The sequence below is a fragment of the Salvelinus fontinalis genome, chromosome 14 (genome assembly GCF_029448725.1).
Source record: "Salvelinus fontinalis isolate EN_2023a chromosome 14, ASM2944872v1, whole genome shotgun sequence".
NCBI lineage: Eukaryota > Metazoa > Chordata > Actinopteri > Salmoniformes > Salmonidae > Salvelinus > Salvelinus fontinalis.
This window is the reverse complement of record NC_074678.1, coordinates 33757047-33777029: the sequence shown is the minus strand read 5'-3', so window position 1 is coordinate 33777029 and position 19983 is coordinate 33757047. Positions and strand designations below refer to the sequence as shown.

The following is a 19983-nucleotide window of genomic DNA, read 5'->3' as shown; positions in this document are numbered from 1 at the left end:
AGGATACATGTATATATACAGTACCCGTCAAAAGCTTGGATACTCCGACTCATTCAAGGGTTTTTTCTTTATTTTTACTATTTTCTACATTGTAGAATAATACTGAAGACATCACAACTATGATATAACACATATGGAATCATGTAGTAACCAAAAACTGTTAAACAAATCTAAATATACTTCAGATTTCAGAGTCTTCAAAGTAGCCATCCTTTGCCTTGATTACAGCTTTGCACACTCTTGGCATTCTCTTAACTCCCAAGTGGAGCAGCGGACTAAGGCACTGCATATTAGTGCTAGAGGTGTCACTACAGACACTGGTTAGATTCCAGGCTGTATCATAACTGGCCATAAGACGACGCACAATTGTCCCAGCGTCGTCCAGGTTAGGGTTTGGCCGGGGTAGGCCGCCATTGTAAATAAGAATGAGTTCTTAACTGACTTGCCTAGTTAAATTAAGGTTAAATAAAACACAAAAATGAATACTTTGCTATCACTTGTGTCAAATACATTAGTACACTTCTCTTTGTAGCTATGGCGTAGTTTGAAAATACCCCCACTGTCCAGCAGATGGTGCTGTTGGTCCATCAACGGCCTTTAACAGCCATAAAATAAGACCTGAACCATGCCTCTTCGTATGCCATGGCAGTCCAGTGTGGTCCTCCATTTTGCCAACATGAGTAATACCACTGTTGACAATTCTGAGGATTACCATCGAAAAGCATCAGAATGAATAATAGAAATTAACAAAAATAGCTTTGTCAGTATTAATGATATGAGCACACCTCTCTATCTCAGGGGAGTGTATGAGACAGTAACACATCTGTTGACAGGTAAAGGGGCTGTGAGGCCTGTCAGAGCCGCCCATTCCCTGGTGCTGCTTTATGTGTCCTCAGCCCCTGGTGCTGCAGTATGAAGCTGGAGCCCTGCCTGCCCCGCAGTCCTCCCTCCCTCCACCACCGCAGCCCTTGCTGGCCATCACGTAATCATAAATCTCAAAATCAATCAGCCGAGCCAGGGGCACATTCATGTGATGAATCTGATTCATTAATGGATTGGACCAATGCCAGCCCAGCGGACACTGTCAGGTTGACCCACAGCTGAGCTCACTGCAGGCTAACTCACAGCTTCACAGCCCTGTTCTGTGTATTCAGATTCCAGCCACACCTTGTCTTTTTGCATTCATTACAGGGCTGAATGGTGTTAACATCATGAACATGATACAAGACACAGTGTGTAATTTGAGGCCCATCTATCTGACATATTTATCAGGCACCTCTGAGAGAGAGAAGGAAAAGGTCATTCTGTTTAATGCTCTATCTGTTTGCTTTCAGGCACCAACACAGACAATCAAGCACAGAGGGCCGGACAGATGTACAGTAAGATTGACAACAACACATCCAGTAAAGGACCATAGAATTACACAATCAATATAAGTGTGGACATTGGTCTACATGCCAAATAAATTATTAAAATTAAGCACAATTCGCTCTACAAGGGGTGTAGAGCCTAACTGGCATACAAGCAGCGGGTGAGTTTCAAGTTTGGGGAAGATAATTTTCACCAAAAAATGCACCTTTATAATAAAAGCATTACATGCATAATCTCATTTGTGGTCACTTTTGTTAATAGTGTTTTCCCCGTAATGGAACATTTGTGCTTATAGCCTACTGCAGTGTGCGCATTGCTGCGCTTATAATGTGAAGAAATAGTCAAATAGTTGATCAACATTTTAAACTAAATGTTCTGATCTGTTGCTTCAGTAAAAACGTTTTTTTGAAGCTAGTTGTTGTATTAATTTGGGATCTATTGCATCCCACAACTGTCCCAGACTACTTGTTGGAATATTTATTTCTCGCACAGAATAGAATAGGTGAATAGAATAGGTCCACTTTTGTACTATGAGGGATAGTAGATTGATAGAGGCTAGTGCTTTTGTTAGGCCTACTCATCTTGTTGGCTGATGAAAAGTAAATGTGGACAGTTCTTCCAATATCTTCAATATACACCTCAGAATTGGATAAGGACGTGCCGAGTTGCATCCCTGAAGTGTCTGTCTTCACTTGTAGCCTGTGAGAAAGACCCGATCACCTGATGGAGAGCCATGTGAGTGAGATGTGCTTCGGAGTACGCAGCACTCAGGGAGATGGGCACAACGGCCACTGGCTGCAAAAGGCATGGATTTGTTTAGGGTGCATCATGGCCACACAAATGGGATGCCGCTAGGAAATTCGAGGCATTATCAAGTGCTTGTCAAGTTGTGAGTGAGAGACTGATGACAGCCTGCGCAAAAAAACAAAGCAGAGCTCATGTCTTTCAATGAACCTTTTTCAAATCATCATTAGAGTCGCATCATGCAGCCTTACAATGTATTAAAAATCAAAACATATAGCCCAACATTTGCCCAACGTAGAACAACTAAAGTTACATTAATACATCTAAATTTAGCATATAGGAGTACCTATTTCTTTGTTAACCACTCAACACAGAATAGCCGCATGTGCGCTCTCCCTCAAATCGTTTGGAGAAAATATCCTTTCTATTTTATTCAGCTTTGTTCAATTGTGTTCTTCATACTATAAAATAATACAGTATATATATATATACACATATATATATATATATATTTTTTTAATGCCATGGAATTCTAAACAAATCTTGTCTGCTTAATGAACTAGTGTAGCCCACAGCCATATGGCATAGCCAGATCAGGACCTGACATAAGGACAACTCAGAGTATGCTATTCTGTTCTTCAGAAATAGACTACATTTTCTTCATATCATGTGTCCTTAGACCTGTCTAAAATAAATAATGGATTTATTGTGAAGGTGCAGGCTATATTACATAGATTTATTAGACTTTTTAAAATGTAAATGTTCCAAAGGTCTGCATCAGTGGCTTGTAGGCTAACGTCATGTGTGGAAGCCAGGAGGTGCTAAATATGTTTGTTAATTAACGGTCAATTACCGTGAGACGGACAGGTATTTACTTGACAATCACTGGCTGACGACATTTCGTGACGCCCTAGCCAGGCGCACCGGTTTGTGTCAAGAACTGCAACGCTGCTGGGTTTTTCACTGGGTTTTTCACACTCAACAGTTTCCTGTGTGTATCAAAAATGGTCCATCCAGCCAACTTGACACAACTGTGGGAAGCATTGGAATTAACATGGGCCAGCATCCCTGTGGAGCGCTTTCGGCAGTACAACTCAATATTAGGAAGGCGTCATTAACATTTTGTACACTCAGTGTACATGACTCTCAATGTTGAGTGTACAGTTGAAGTCGGAAGTTTACATACACCTTAGTCAAATACATTTAAACTCAGTTTTTCACAATTCCTGACATTCCTGTCTTAGGTCAGTTCGGATCACAACTTCATTTTAAGAATATGAAATGTCAGAATAATAGTAGAGAGAATGATTTATTTCAGCTTTTATTTCTTTCATCACATTCCCAGTGGGTCAGAAGTTTACATACACTCAATGAGTATTTGGTAGCATTGCCTTTAAATTGTTTAACTTGGGTCAAACGTTTCAGGTAGCCCTCCACAAGCTTCCCACAATAAGTTGGGTAAATTTTAGCCCATTCCTGATGTCAAGCAAAGAGGCACTGAGTTTGAAGGTAGGCCTTGAAGTACATTCACAGGTACACCTCTAATTGACTCAAATTATGTCAATTATTTATAGAAGCTTCTAAAGCCACAACATAATTTTCTGGAATTCTCCAAGCTGTTTCCAAGCTTTGTGTCATGTACAAAGTAGATGTCCTAACCGACTTGCAAAAACTATAGTTTGGTTGAAAAACGAGTTTTAATGACTCCAACCTAAGTGTATGTAAACTTCTGACTTCAACTGTATATAATTTGTACAATTCTCACTTATATTGCCTCAACAATTTTTTCCTGATTTTAGAAGCCATGTCAATATCCATTATCCAATATAAACAATGTCAATATTGATTATTCAATATAAACCATGTAAATATCTATCATTCAATATAAATGTGAATGTATTTTAGCATAAAGCAGTGTGTGATGACCAGCCTGAACACAAGGGGGGAGACAATAGCCTGCCAAAAGTTAAGTCCAGAAAAACAGAACCGTTTTTAACATAAGCTACCCTTCAATTGTTCAAAAAAGACGACACAGCTGGAAAATATGTATATAATTAATATATTGGTATAACTATCAGATTTTTTATGATTTTTCAAGTTACAGCATTCACTAGGCCAAAACAGAATATACAGTAGCTGATAATCCCTCTCAATTCCTATCCGGTTCTAGAGAGAGCAATTCTATCTGGAGAGCCTCGGTTCTGACTTCCCTGGGACCAGTTCCTTGCGGAACTCCTTTACCAAGAAGAAATATTCAATAGCATCTAAACAGCAGTTTGTTGTGGCAATCCCTTCTGAGACATGATAAAAGTTATGCATCAAATTATACTGTTGGCAGTCAGTTGGGACTTTGTAGGCAACATAGAATTTCATGAAAAATGCTATACAGATAGGAGTGTAACAGATGAAAAAGACTACCAAATTGGCTGATATTATTCTAATACTTTTCCTCTTGTCCTTATATGAGTGCATGTCCTTGTAGGCCAGCAGAGTGCAGATCGTCTGACATGAACAAAGCAGCATTGTGAGAAGAGAAACCACATATCCCAGTATCTCCAGAGTCAGAATGTAGCCCAGTGGAAACAAATGGAATTCCCTCTCAAAGCAGGCCAGATTGTGCTCAGGTCTATTGTGCTCCCTGAATATCACACATAGGAACACAATAGTCACCCATATCATCACACACACTACAACAGCCACTTGTTTCTTGGAGCCCATTCTCCTGGAGTGGAAGGGAAACTGAATGGCGATGAATCTCTAAACACTAATAGCCATAACAGTGAAAATACTAGCGTACATGTAGGTGAAATGAATGAGAACCAGAACAGCACAGAGGCCAGGAGAGGTAATGCTGAATAAGGTGTGGTAGATCCTGAAGGGCAGGAAGGTGATGAGGGCACAGTCGGCCACAGCCAGGTTGAACATGTAGATGTGTGTGTCTGTAAAGCTGGCTCTCTTACGGTAGAACACCCTCAGAGCAGAGAGTTTCAGGGCCAGACCCAGCAGAAACACAGGGCTGTACACTACCCTCTGAAACAGCCTCACCTCCTCCAACATGTTGGTTTTACAGAGGTGTGGTCCATATGAGTGGTTGGACATCATTCTCACTATGGTGAAGAGCATGGTCAGTTAGGATAATATTATGATGTTTTACTGATGAAGGCTAAAATTGTGGTCTTTACATTCTTATGAAGTTAGTAATGTGTTACTATTTCAAGCGTGTATTACTAAAAGTCAAAGTTGCAATCAACATCATTGAGCTGACTGCTGTTTTATGGTTCAGAGGTTAAGAATTGCGACACACACTACTATAACAGTTCTCACTTGGTCTGTACTTCCCACTTCAATTAAAAACACATCGTTCTTTCTGTTGGTTCTGACTGTTAATAAATGTCCTACCTTAAAATGAGAGGAACTCTGACAAAGGCAGTTTTTTAATGTGATTGACAGCCACCAAGCATACAGATGTTTTTCACCTGTAAGTTAAGAGTCCACTTTTACTGTCTCCTTCTTGAAGCTGTGTGAGAAGATAGACATTTCTTTCAAGCAGTTTCCCCTTGACAACAGAAAAGGGAAGTTGTGTTTGATAGACTGCAGTCTATTTGCATTTCAAAGTATAGAACTGCGTAGGTATACTATCACCAGAGATGAACAATTTGACAGAAATACATTAAAGCCTAAGAATATTTCAACAATAAGGAAAGAGCCAAAAGCTCTGAAATTGCCTTGATATTTTTCTGTTTTATATTACCTCCTCACTATACACAGTCACAATATGAGAAGTACTTTTTACTTCAAGACAATGTTATTTCCTTTATATGGTCTGTAGTGTAAATGTTTGGGAAATTTAGACTGTTGGTGTAATATTTGTGTCTCATCATGGTTTGGAGATTCACTTCTAATGTCTTTTTGTTTGTGTTGAATGTTGAATGTTCAAAGACACATGACAAGAAGCATGATCTATCGAAGTCAACTGGTGAAAAACGTGTTTCCAAAACAACTGTGGTCCATGATTTATAAATACAGTATATGCTACATTATGCATGTACATGTCTATTTACACGTTCTAAAATCCGGTGTTGGGGAAGCTACTCTGAAAATATAGTTTACCAAGCTACCAATTACTTCACACTGGAAGAAGTTAAGCTACACTAAAGCTACCCTGAAGAAAATATATAGGTTTCTTAACTAAAGTTACTTTGAAAAAGTTATTCACTACATGAAAACAACTTCGTGAAAAATTATCATGTGTAAATCTGAAATGTCATAGGCAATAAATTGCAAGAGCAGATCACTTTGGGGTCGTATGTTAACAGAATGTGTAATTTAACCTATTAAACACAAAAACTATGTTTCAAGTGAGAATTAGGCAGGTCTGATGCCGAAAAATAAAGGACAGCATTGCCTATTTCACCCATATTTTATTTTATATAAAAAAAGAGTAATGTGTAGTTCCAGTAGTTAGGTATACCACTACATGGAAAAAAAGTTATTAACTACTACCTGGTATGTTTGAATCAACATCGTTTTAACGTCATGCCATCAATCTAAATAAAGAGAAACATTTAAATAACATGTGAAGCCACAGTCCAACAATTCCTTACTGAACAGTGACTCCGACTGGTATATGAGGGATAATGCACTTCAGTGAGAACAAGTATACCATCCAGATGCCTACCTACATGTTGCTTAGCAAACAAACTGTGTTCGATTCAGCTGAGCTATCATGTCAACACATTTTGACATTCATTTTATTTGTCACATACACCAAATACAACAGGTGGAGACCTTACCATGAAATACTTACTTACAAGAGATGGCGCCGGAGGAGATGGCTGCCGTTTTACGGTCCCTTAAGCAATTGTGCTATTGTGTGTGTTTTTTCACGTTATTTGTAACTTATTTTGTACATAATGTTTCTGCCACTGTCTCTTATGACTGAAAAGAGCTTCTAGATATCAGGACAGCGATTACTCACCTTGTACTGGAAGAAGATTTTTTCTTTAACGAGTCGAACGCAAAGGATTTACTCCAGACACCCAACAAGACCCTTATCCCTGTCATTGGCAGGAGAAAGAGACTGAGATATCGGGGATGTAGGTCTGGGTGCCTTGTAAGGATCTGACGGCGAGTGGGTAATCTACCTTCACCATCGGTCCTATTAGCCAACGTACAATCATTGGATAATAAAATAGACGAAGTACGAGCACGTATATACTACAAACGGGACATTAAAAACTGTAATAACTTGTTTCACCAAGTCGTGGCTGAATGATAACATGAATAACATACAGCTGGTAGGTTTTACGCTTTTTCGGCAGCATAGAACAGCAGCCTCTGGTAAGACAAGGGGTGGCGGTCTATGTATATTGACAACTACGAAGAATATAGATGGTGGTCTCCAAGTGGCCAGGTACTTTACTGCCCTAGAAACTTAAAACTGTTTTACCTAATTTCTACCAGCAAGTTCAATGTGCAACCAGAGGGGGAAAAAAACTCTAGACCACCTTTACGCCACACACAGAGACGCATACAAAGCTTTCCCTCGCCCTCCATTTGGCAAATCTGACCATAATTATATCCTACTGATTCCTGCTTACAAGCAAAAACTAAAGCAGGGAGCACCAGTGACTCTGTCAATAAAAAAGTGGTCAGATGAAGCAGATGCTAAGCTACAAGACTGTTTTGTTAGCACAGACTGTAATATGTTCCAATGAGGAGTACACCACATCAGTCACTGGCTTCATCAATAAGTGCATCGATGACGTCCTCCCCACAGTGACTGTACGTACATACCCCAACCAGAAGCCATGGATTACAGGCAACATCCGCACTGAGCTAAAGGGTAGAGCTGCCGTTTTCAAGGTGCGGGACTCTAACCCGGAAGCTTATAATAAATCCCGATATGCCTTCCGACGAACCATCAAACAGGCAAAGCGTCAATACAGGACTAAGACCACTCGTCGGATGTGGCAGGGCTTGCAAACTATTACGGACTACAAAGGGAAGCACAGCAGCGAGCTGCCCAGCGACACGAACCTATCAGACGAGCTAAATTACTTCTATGCTTGCTTCGAGGCAAGTAACACTGAAACATGCATGAGAGGATCAGCTGTTCCAGATGACTGTGTGATCACGATCTCCATAGCCGATGTGAGCAAGACCTTTAAAAAGGTCAACATTCACAAGGCCGCAGGGCCATACGGATTACCAGGCCGTGTACTCCGAGCATGCGCTGACCAACTGGCAAGTGTCTTCACTGACATTTTCAACCTGTCCTTGACTGAGTCTGTAATACCAACATGTTTCAAGCAGACCACCATAGTCCCTGTGCCCAAGAACACTAAGGTAACCTGCCTAAATGACTACTGACCCATAGCACTCACGTCTGTAGCCAGGAAGTGCTTTGAAAGGCTGGTCATGGCTCACATCAACACCATTATCGCAGAAACCAAAGACAAATTTCAATTAGCATATCGCCCCAACAGATCCACAGTGTGGAGTGTGGAGTGCAATAAAGATTACATCATTTGTGGATCTGTTGGGGTGGTATGCAAATTGGAGTAGGTCTAGGGTTTCTGGGATAATAGTGTTGATGTGAGCATGACCAACCTTTCAAAGCACTTCATGGCTACAGATGTGAGTGCTACGGGGCGGTAGTCATTTAGGCAGGTTACCTTAGTGTTCTTGGGCACAGGTACTATGGTGATCTGCTTAAAACACGTTGGTGTTACAGACTCGGACAGGGAGAGGTTGAAAATGTCAGTGAAGACACTTGCCAGTTGGTCAGCGCATGCTTGCAGTACAATCAATCAATCAATCACATGTATTTATAAAGCCCTTCTTACATCAGCTGATGTCACAAAGTGCTATACAGAAACCCAGCCTAAAACCTCAAACAGCAAGCAATGCAGGTGTAGAAGCACGGTGGCTAGGAAAAACTCCCTAGAAAGGCCAGAACCTAGGAAGAAACCTAGATAGGAACCAGGCTATGAGGGGTGGCCAGTCCTCTTCTGGCTGTGCCGGGTGGAGATTATAATAGAACATGGCCAAGTTGTTCAAATGTTCATAGATGACCAGCAGGGTCAAATAATAATAATCACAGTGGTTGTAGAGGGTGCAACAGGTCAACAACCCAGGAGCACAGTTGGCTTTTCATAGCCGATCATTCAGAGTATCTCTACTTCTCCTGCTGTCTCTACAGAGTTGAAAACAGCAGGTCTGGGACAGGTAGCATGTCCGGTGAACAGGTCAGGGTTCCATAGCCGCAGGCAGAACAGTTGAAACTGGAGCAGCAGCACGACCAGGTGGACTGGGGACAGCAAGGACTCATCAGGCCAGGTAGTCCTGAGGCATGGTCCTAGGGCTCAGGTCCTCCGAGAGAAAGAAAGAAAGCGAAAAAAAGTTGAGGCAAGAGAGAGCATACTTAAATTCACACAGGACACCGGATAAGACAGGATAAATACTCCAGATATAACAGACTGAGCCTAGCCCCGACACATAAACTATTGCAGCAGAAATACTGGAGGCTGAGACAGGAGTTGTCGAGAGACACTGTGGCCCCATCCGACGATATCCCCGGACAGGGCCAAACAGGCAGGATATAACCCCACCCACTTTGCCAAAGCACAGCCACCACACCACTAGAGGGAAATCTTCAACCACCAACTTACCATCTTGAGACAAGGCCGGGTATAGCCCACGAAGATCTCCCCACGGCACAACCCAAGGGGGAGCGTCAACCCAGACAGAAAGATCACGTCAGTGACTCAACCCACTCAAGTGACGCACCCCTCCTAGGGAAGGCATGGTAGAGCACCAGAAAGCCAGTGATTCAGCCCCTGTAATAGGGTTTGAGGCAAGAGATCTCCCAGTGGAGAGGGGAACCGGCCAGGCAGAGACAGCAAGGGCGGTTCGTTGCCTCCAGTGCCTTTCCGTTCACCTTCACACTCCTGGGCCAGACTACACTCAATCATAGGACCTACTGAAGAGATGAGTCTTCAATAAAGACTTCAAGGTTGAGACCGAGTCTGCATCTCTCACATGGATAGGCAGACCATTCCATAAAAATGGAGCTCTATAGGAGAAAGCCCTGCCTCGAACTGCTTGCTTAGAAATTCTAGGGACAGTAAGGAGGCCTGCGTCTTGTGACCGTAGCTTACGTGTAGGTATGAATGGCAGGACCAAATAGGAAAGATAGGTAGGAGCAAGCCCATGTAATGCTTTGTAGGTTAGCAGTAAAACCTTGAAATCAGCCCTTGCCTTAACAGGAAGCCAGTGTAGAGAGGCTAGCACTGGAGTAATATGATACATTTTTGGGGTTCTAGTCAAGATTCTAGCAGCCATGTTTAGCACGAACTGACGTTTATTTAGTGCTTTATCCGGGTAGCCGGAAAGTAGAGCATTGCAGTAGTCTAACCTAGAAGTGACAAAAGAATAGATTAATTTTTCTGCATAATTTTTGGACAGAGAGTTTCTGATTTTTGCAATGTTACGTAGATGCAAAAAAGCTTGAAACAGTCTTGATATGTTCGTCAAAATAGAGATCAGGGTCCAGAGTAACGCCGAGGTCCTTTACAGTTTTATTTCAGACGACTGTACAACCATCAAGATTAATTGTCAAATTCAACAGAAGATCTCTTTGTTTCTTGGGACCTAGAACTAGCATCTCTGTTTTGTCCGAGTTTAAAGTAGAACATTTGCCGCCAGCCACTTTCTTATGTCTGAAATACAGGCTTTCAGGGAGGGAAATTTTGGGGCTTCACCATGTTTCATCGAAATGTACAGCTGTGTGTTGTCCGCATAGCAGTGAAAATTGAATGACATCACCAAGAGGTCAAATATATAGTGAAGTACACATCCTGGTAATCCATATGGCCCTGCGGCCTTGTGAATGTTGACCTGTTTAAAGGTCTTACTCACATTGGATGCGGAGAACGTGATCACACAGTCTTCCGGAACAGCTGGTGCTCTCATGCATGTTTTAGTGTTATTTGCCTAAGAAATGAGCATAGACCCGTCTGGTAGGCTCGTGTCACTGGGCAGCTCTCGGCTGTGCTTCCCTTTGTAGTCTGTAATGGTTTGCAAGCCCTGCCACATCCGACTAGCGTCAGAGCCGGTGTAGTACGATTCGATCTTAGTCCTGTATTGAAGCTTTGCCTGTTTGATGTTTCGTCAGAGGGCATAGAGGGATTTATTGTAAGCTTCCGGGTTAGAGTCCCGCTCCTTGAAAGCGTCAGTTCTAGCCTTTAGCTCAGTGCAGATGTTGCCTGTAATCCATGGCTTCTGGTTGGGGTATGTATGTACGATCACTGTGAGGACGACATCATCGATGCACTTATTGATGAAGCCAATGACTTATGTGGTGTACTCCTCATTGCCATCGGACGAATCTCGGAACATATTCCAGTCTGTGCAAGGAAAACAGTCCTGTAGCTTAGCATCTGCTTCATCTGACCACTTTTTAATTGATCTAGTCACTGGTGCTTTTTGCTTGTGAACAGGAATCAGGAGGATATAATTATGGTCAGATTTTCCAAATGGAGGGCAAGAGAGAGCTCTGTGTGTGGAGTAAAGATGGTCCAGAGTTTTTTCCCCTCTGGTTGCACATTTAACATGCTGATAGAAATTAGGTAAAATGGATTTAAGTTTCCCTGCATTAAAGTTCCCGGCTACTTGGAGCGCCGCCTCTGGGTGAGCGTTTTCTTGTTAGCTTATGGCGGAATACAGCTTATTCAATGCTGTCTTTGTGCCAGCCTCAGTCTGTGGTGGTATGTACTACGAAAAATACAGATGAAAACTATCTTGGTAGATAGTGTGGTCTACAGCTTCATGAGATACTCGACTTCCTTAGATATTGTGCACCAGCTGTTATTTACCGCCCCTTGTCTTACCAGACGCTGCTGTTCTATCCTGCCGGTACAGCGTATAACCAGCCAGCTGTATGTTGATAGTGTGGACGTTCAGCCACGACTCCGTGAAGCATAAGATATTACAGTTTTGAATGTCCCATTGACAGTTTAATCTTCTGCGTAGGTCATCGATTTTTTTCTCCAAAGATTGTACATTTGCTTGAAGAATGGAAGGAAGTGGCCGTTTATTCGATCGCCTACGAATTCTCAGAAGGCAGCCCGCCGTCTGGCCCCGTTATCTCTGCCTCCTCTTCATGCATATCACGGGGATCTGGGACTGTTCCCGAGAAAGCAGTATATAATTTGTGTCAGACTCATTAAAGGACAAAAAGGATTCTGCCAGTCCGTGGGGAGTAATCGCAGTCCTGTTGTCCAGAAGTTATTTTCGGTCATAAGAGATGGTAGCGGCAACATTATGTACAGTCGTGGCCAAAAGTTTTGAGAATGACACAAATATTAATTTTCACAAAGTCTGCTGCCTCAGTGTCTTTAGATATTTTTGTCAGATGTTACTATGGAATACTGAAGTATAATTACAAGCATTTCATAAGTGTCAAAGGCTTTTATTGACAATTACATGAAGTTGATGCAAAGAGTCAATATTTGCAGTGTTGACCCTTCTTTTTCAAGACCTCTGCAATCTGCCCTGGCATGCTGTCAATTAACTTCTGGGCCACATCCTGACTGATGGCAGCCCATTCTTGCAGTTTGTCAGAATTTGTGGGTTTTTGTTTGTCCACCCGCCTCTTGAGGATTGACCACAAGTTCTCAATGGGATTATGGTCTGGGGAGTTTCCTGGCCATGGACCCAAAATATCGATGTTTTGTTCCGCGAGTCACTTAGTTATCACTTTTGTCTTATGGCAAGGTGCGTCATCATGCTGGAAAAGGCATTGTTTGTCACCAAACTGTTCCTGGATGGTTGGGAGAAGTTGCTCTCGGAGGATGTGTTGGTACCATTCTTTAGTCATGGCTGTGTTCTTAGGCAAAATTGTGAGTGAGCCCACTCCCTTGGCTGATTCACCCCACACGTGAATGGTCTCAGGATGCTTTACTGTTGGCATGACACAGGACTGATGGTAGTGCTCACCTTGTCTTCTCCGGACAAGCTTTTTCCGGATGCCTCAAACAATCGGAAAGGGGATTCATCAGAGAAAATGACTTCACCCCAGTCCTCAGCAGTCCAATCCCTGTACCTTTTGCAGAATATCAGTCTGTCCCTGATGTTTTTCCAAAAGAGAAGTGGCTTCTTTGCTGCCCTTCTTGACACCAGGCCATCCTCCAAAAGTATTCGCCTCACTGCGTGCAGATGCACTCACACCTGCCTGCTGCCATTCCTGAGCAAGCTCTGTACTGGTGGTGCCCCGATCCTGCAGCTGAATCAACTTTAGGAGACGGTCCTGGCGCTTGCTGGACTTTCTTGGGCGCCCTGAAGCCTTTTTCACAACAATTGAACCGCACTCCTTGAAGTTCTTGATGATCCGATAAATGGTTGATTTAGGTGCAATCTTACTGGCAGCAATATCCTTGCCTGTGAAGTCCTTTTTGTGCAAAGCAATGATGACGGTACGTGTTTCACCAGCCTCCTTTTGAAGCATCCAGTCTGTTATTCAAACTCAATCAGCATGACAGAGTGATATCCAGCCTTGTCCTCGTCAACACTCACACCTGTGTTAACGAGAGAATCTCTGACATGATGTCAGCTGATCCTTTGTGGCAGGGCTGAAATGCAGTGGAAATGTTTTTTGGGGATTCAGTTCATTTGCATGGCAAAGAGAGACTTTGCAATTAATTGCAATTCATCTGATCCCTCTTCATAACATTCTGGAGTATATGCAAATTGCCATCATACAAACTGAGGCAGCAAACTTTGTGAAAATTAATATTAGTGTCATTCTCAGAACTTTTGACCATGACTGTACAAAATAGGTAAAAAAATAAGTTTCAAACAACGCAAATAAACGAACAAAAAAACACAATAGGTCTGGGACAGGTAAGACGTCAGCCTTCTTCTTCTGCGCCATTGCCTCTATGTACGCTGCTTATTTTGGAAACGAGTTGTGTTCGTTTCAGCTGAGCTATCATGTCAAGGCATTTATATTGTATTTTTAAATTTTTTAAACCCAGGCCCCTGTCCCCCTAGGAGGCCTTTTGTCTTTTGGTAGGCCGTCATTTTAAATAAGAATTTTGTAACGGCTTTCTTCCTGGGATGAAGGAGAGGACCAAAATGCAGCGCAGTTAGTGTTCAACATGTTTAATTTAACGAACTGTGAACACTTACAACAATACAAAACAACAAACGTGAAAACCGAGACAGTCCTATCTGGTGCAGAACACAAACACAGAGACAGGAAACAACCACCCACAATCCCCAACACAAAACAAGCCACCTATATATGATTCTCAATCAGAGACAACGATTGACAGCTGCCTCTGATTGAGAACCATATTAGGCTGAACACAGAAACAGACAAACTAGACACACAACATAGAATGGCCACCCCAACTCACGCCCTGACCATACTAAACAAATACATAAACAAGGGAAAACAGGTCAGGAACGTGACAGAACCCCCCCCCTCAAGGTGCGAACTTCGGGCGCACCCCTAAAACTCAAGGGGAGGGTCTGGGTGGGCATCTGTCCGCGGTGGCGGCTCCGGCGCAGGACGAGGACACCACTCCACCATTGTCTTTGTCCCCCTCCTTAGCGTCCTTTGAGTGGCGACCCTCGCCCCCGACCCTGGTCTAGGAACCTTCCCAAAGGTCCCTCCTAAATAGAGGAGATACCTCAGGACAGAGAGGTAGCTCAGGACAGAGAGGTAGCTCAGGACAGAGAGGTAGCTCATGACTGGAGGGCAGCTCATGACTGGAGGGCAGCTCATGACTGGAGGGCAGCTCATGACTGGAAGGCAGCTCATGACTGGAGGGCGGCTCTGGCAGCTCCTGACTGGCTGGCGGCTCCTGACTGGCTGGCGGCTCCGGCAGCTCCTGACTGGCTGGCGGCTCCGGCAGCTCCTGACTGACGGACGGCTCCGGCAGCTCCTGACTGACGGGCGGCTCTGACGGCTCGGGACAGACGGGCGGCTCTGACGGCTCAGGACAGGCGGGCGGCTCTAATGGCGCTGGGCAGATGGATGGCAAAGATGGAGCTGGGCAGACGGATGGCTCAGATGGCGCTGGGCAGACAGATGGCTCAGATGGCGCCGGGCAGACGGATGGCTCAGACGGCGCTGGGCAGACGACCGACTCTGACCTGCTGAGGCGCACAGTAGGCCTGGTGCGTGGTGCCGGAACTGGTGGTACCGGACTGGAGACACGCACCTCAAGGCTAGTGCGGGGAGCAGGAACAGGGCACACTGGAATCTCGAGGCGCACTGTTGGCCTGGTGCGTGGTACCGGAACTGGTGGTACTGGGCTGAGGGCACGCACCTCAGGGCGAGTGCGGGGAGAAGGAACAGTGCGTACAGGACTCTGGAGATGCACAGGAGGCTTGGTGCGTGGTGCCGGAACTGGAGGTACTGGGCTGGAGACACGCACCGCAGGGAGAGTGCGTGGAGGAGGAACTGGGCTCTGGAGACGCACTGAAAACCTGGTGTGTGGTGTAGGCACTGGTGGTACTGGACAGACCGGACCGTGAAGGGGCACTGGAGGTCTTGAGAGCAGGGCTGGCACCATCCGCCCTGGCTGGATCTTCACCCTAGCCCGGCAGATGTGGGGAGCTGAGATGTTGCGCACCGGGCTAAGCACACGCACCGGGGACACCGTGCGCTCCACCGCATAACACGGTGCCTGCCCAGTACGAGGCCCTCTCTCTCCACTGGAAGCACGGCTGGGAGAGCTGTAGCGCCGAGCTGGCAGAGGACGTGCAGGGCTAGGGAGGCGCACAGGAGGCCTGGTGCGTGAGGCTGGCACAGTCTTAACCAGACGGCTAGCACGCACCTCAGGACGAGTATGGAGAGCTGTTCCCGGTGACATCAACTCCCCGACACGTTCAGTCGGGCGGATGTCGTGCCTCATGCACCAAACCAGCCCCTCCCTCATAACTCTCTCCTCCAATTTCCCCATTAACTCCTTCACTGTCTCTGCGTCGCTCACCTCCAATTCCGCCCTGACCGGCTCCTTACGGTAAGCAGGGGGAGTTGGCTCAGGTCTGACTCCTGAGTCTGCCACACTCTCCGTGTGCCTCCCCCCCAAGAAATGAGGCTGCCTCTCGGGCCTCCAGCCGCTCTGCCGTGCTAGCGCCTCATAATAGCGCCTCTCCGCCTTCGCTGCCTCCAGCTCTTCTTTGGGGCGGCGATATTCCCCTGGCTCTGCCCAGGGTCCTTTGCCGTCTAATTCGTCCTCCCATGTCCATTCCTCCAAATAGTGCAGCCTCTCCTGCTGCTGCTGCTGCTGCTGCTGCAGCCTCTCCTGCTGCTGCTGCTTGGTCCGGGTTAGGTGGGTGGTTCTGTAACGGCTTTCTTCCTGGGATGAAGGAGAGGACCAAAATGCAGCGCAGTTAGTGTTCAACATGTTTAATTTAACGAACTGTGAACACTTACAACAATACAAAACAACAAACGTGAAAACCGAGACAGTCCTATCTGGTGCAGAACACAAACACAGAGACAGGAAACAACCACCCACAATCCCCAACACAAAACAAGCCACCTATATATGATTCTCAATCAGGGACAACGATTGACAGCTGCCTCTGATTGAGAACCATATTAGGCTGAACACAGAAACAGACAAACTAGACACACAACATAGAATGCCCACCCAACTCACACCCTGACCATACTAAACAAATACAAAAACAAGGGAAAACAGGTCAGGAACGTGACAAATTTATTCTTAACTGACTTGCGTTGTTAATTAAAGGTTAAATAAATAAATACAAAATGTAGATATTGATCAGCTTCCATACTCATTTCCATAGACAACCTGAATAGCATTGAATAGTTGAAAGTAACTCCTATAACTTACACAAGCTGTATGTAAAAGTAAATTCGGAGTGAGGTTGGCAGTGGCGATTTTAGAATGTAAATCCTCGTGGGGCAAAAAAAATAAGATGTGGGATGCATGCCAGCAAAGCCACTACAAAACACAACACTTAACAATACATTAATTGCACTATAATGGTGACAAACAGTGCCCACAAACTGTTAGGGCCTACACAAAGCTGTCCCAACAGCAGTCCCAGCACCTTACCACTGCTACTCCTGGCTATCAGTGGAGCCTTGTCAAGCAGCGAAACAGTTCATACAGCCTCATTTACTGCCTTTTAAAAAACATAGCTGATATGGAAGACTTGCTTAAACAAATGTGGTTTCTACTGACAATTGAGATGTACAAACTATGGCATAAGGGGACGACAAGCAGATAAGAGGCAATCCGTAATTTCGATTAAGACATTCATGAGCGAGCTAGGACGGACGTAGTCAATATAACTATTTGTTCTGCACTTTTGAAATGTACAGCGACAGAATTCAGAACATGGGCCGTTCTTACAGTATTCTCCCTGTACACCAAGTCAGAAGCTGCAACGATGTGCGCTGGGAGTCGGGAAGCAAGTTCAAGGAGTGAGTGTTTTAATAGAACATAATAAAAAACAAGAAACACTAACAGCACACAGACAAGAAACAGAAACAGAAACAATAACGCCTGGGAAAGGAACCAAAGTGATTGACATGTATAGGGAAGGTAATCAGGGAAGTGATGGAGTCCAGGTGAGTCTGATGACACATTACACGTGTAATGATGGTGACAGGTGTGCGCCATAATGAGCAGCCTGGTGACCCAGAGGCCTGGAGAGGGAGCACACGTGACAGAAGCATAGGATAAAGAGGGCATATAAGCACACAATGAAAACTCGTACAATATTCGATGATTACATTTCTCAAAAACAGATTACAGGCTACATGTGCACCACCAAGTCAGAACAGGAGGTGAAATTAAGAGGTGAAAATAGGCTAAATTATTAGGGTGGGGCACATGGGCTACTAACAGCTTACTACACAACACACACTTAGTATTACTTTCTTAGCTACAGTGTACATATCTCCCTGCCATATTACATAATTTATGCAGCAGCATACAATACATTTTTGGACTCACCTTGTTGTGTTGTACTCACTTGAACAGGAAGGTGGCGCAGCGGTCCTTTGTGGGCAACTTTTGTCATCAAACTTTGTCATCAAAGTCTGGCATTCTCTGGATTTATGGTGCTTTCAAGAAAACTGGGAATTCTGGGGAAAAAAAGGTTGAATCATGATGACGTCAGTGATCTTCAGGTCGTAACTATAGAAAGAAGCCCGAGTTCCAAATGTACAATTCCGAGTTGGATGAAAGTTCAAAACGTATTTTCCCAGTCTTGGCTCGTTTTTCCAGAGTTCCCAGTTGTCTTGAACTCACTAAAGTCAGATTTTGCAGTACAGAGTTAACAGTTGTTTTGAGTGCAGCACATGTCATGCTTCATTGACAGCATGTCCAATGTTGAATTTTTATAATTTTAAACCAGGAAAAGAGACCCTTAATCTTAGACTTGAGATCACACCACCACTCCACTGTATCGTAGGCTAGTGATTGCTTTGCAATGCTTGCAGTTAGCCACTGATTCCTTCCAAACCACTCATTGTTGAATTTCCAACTTATGTTTATGTCCAATGGTTGATGAGCACCAATACGTTTTATCTATAATATCTCTTCATTATTTATCATCCTATGACAAGGATTAAAAAGGATTTGCCAGTAGATTGTCGACTTGATTCATGATGAGGGGTGCTCTCATCTTATCTACCGACATAGACAGGGCTCTAACTTCTCTAGCTCCACAATGAAATAGGGTGCAGGCCAGGCAGCAGGCTGTTAGCCAGCCTGCCAGCTTAGTGGAGTCTGCCACTAGCATAGTCAGTGTAGTCAGCTCAGCTATCCCCATTGAGACTGTGTCTGTGCCTCGACCTAGGTTGGGCAAAACTAAACATGGCGGTGTTCACCTTAGCAATCTCACTAGGATAAAGACCTCCTCCATTCCTGCCATTATTGAAAGAGATCGTGATACCTCACATCTCAAAATAGGGCTACTTAATGTTAGATCCCTCACTTCAAAGGCAGTTATAGTCAATGAACTAATCACTGATCATAATCTTGATGTGATTGGCCTGACTGAAACATGGCTTAAGCCTGATGAATTTACTGTGTTAAATGAGGCCTCACCTCCTGGTTACACTAGTGACCATATCCCCCGTGCATCCCGCAAAGGCGGAGGTGTTGCTAACATTTACGATAGCAAATTTCAATTTACAAAAAAAAAAAAAAGGTTTTCGTCTTTTGAGCTTCTAGTCATGAAATCTATGCTGCCTACTCAATCACTTTTTATAGCTACTGTTTACAGGCCTCCTGGGCCATATACAGCGTGCCTCACTGAGTTCCCTGAATTCTTATCGGAACTTGTAGTCATAGCAGATAATTTTGCAATTTTTGGTGATTTTAATATTCACATGGAAAAGTCCACAGACCCACTCCAAAAGGCTTTCGGAGCCATCATCGACTCAGTGAGTTTTGTCCAACATGTCTCTGGACCTACTCACTGCCACAGTCATACTCTGGACCTAGTTTTGTCCCATGGAATAAATGTTGTAGATCTTAATGTTTTTCCTCATAATCCTGGACTATCGGACCACCATTTTATTACGTTTGCAATCGCAACAAATAATCTGCTCAGACCCCAACCAAGGAGCTTTAAAAGTCGTGCTATAAATTCTCAGACAACACAAAGATTCCTTGATGCCCTTCCAGACTCCTTCTGCCTACCCAAGGACGTCAGAGGACAAAAATCAGTTAACCACCTAACTGAGGAACTCAATTTAACCTTGCGCAATACCCTAGATGCAGTCGCACCCATAAAAACAAAAAAGTATTTGTCATAAGAAACTAGCTCCCTGGTATACAGAAAATACCCGAGCTCTGAAGCAAG

General features: G+C 44.1%; 1 protein-coding gene and 1 pseudogene across 1 annotated transcript in view; one reads left to right on the top strand and one right to left on the bottom strand.

Moving 5' to 3' along the window:
- The window catches only part of sema6bb (sema domain, transmembrane domain (TM), and cytoplasmic domain, (semaphorin) 6Bb), a 144463-nt gene extending 142910 nt beyond the window's left edge, over positions 1-1553 (top strand). The window contains exon 17 of the mRNA XM_055861467.1: positions 1335-1553. Coding sequence (XP_055717442.1) covers positions 1335-1417 — 83 coding nt within the window. The 3' untranslated portion in view covers positions 1418-1553. The remainder of the gene's footprint in view (positions 1-1334) is intronic.
- Positions 1554-4271: 2718 nt separating this feature from the next.
- Positions 4272-5318, bottom strand: LOC129869314 (G-protein coupled receptor 55-like; annotated as a pseudogene).
- Between the last annotated feature and the right edge of the window lie 14665 nt (positions 5319-19983).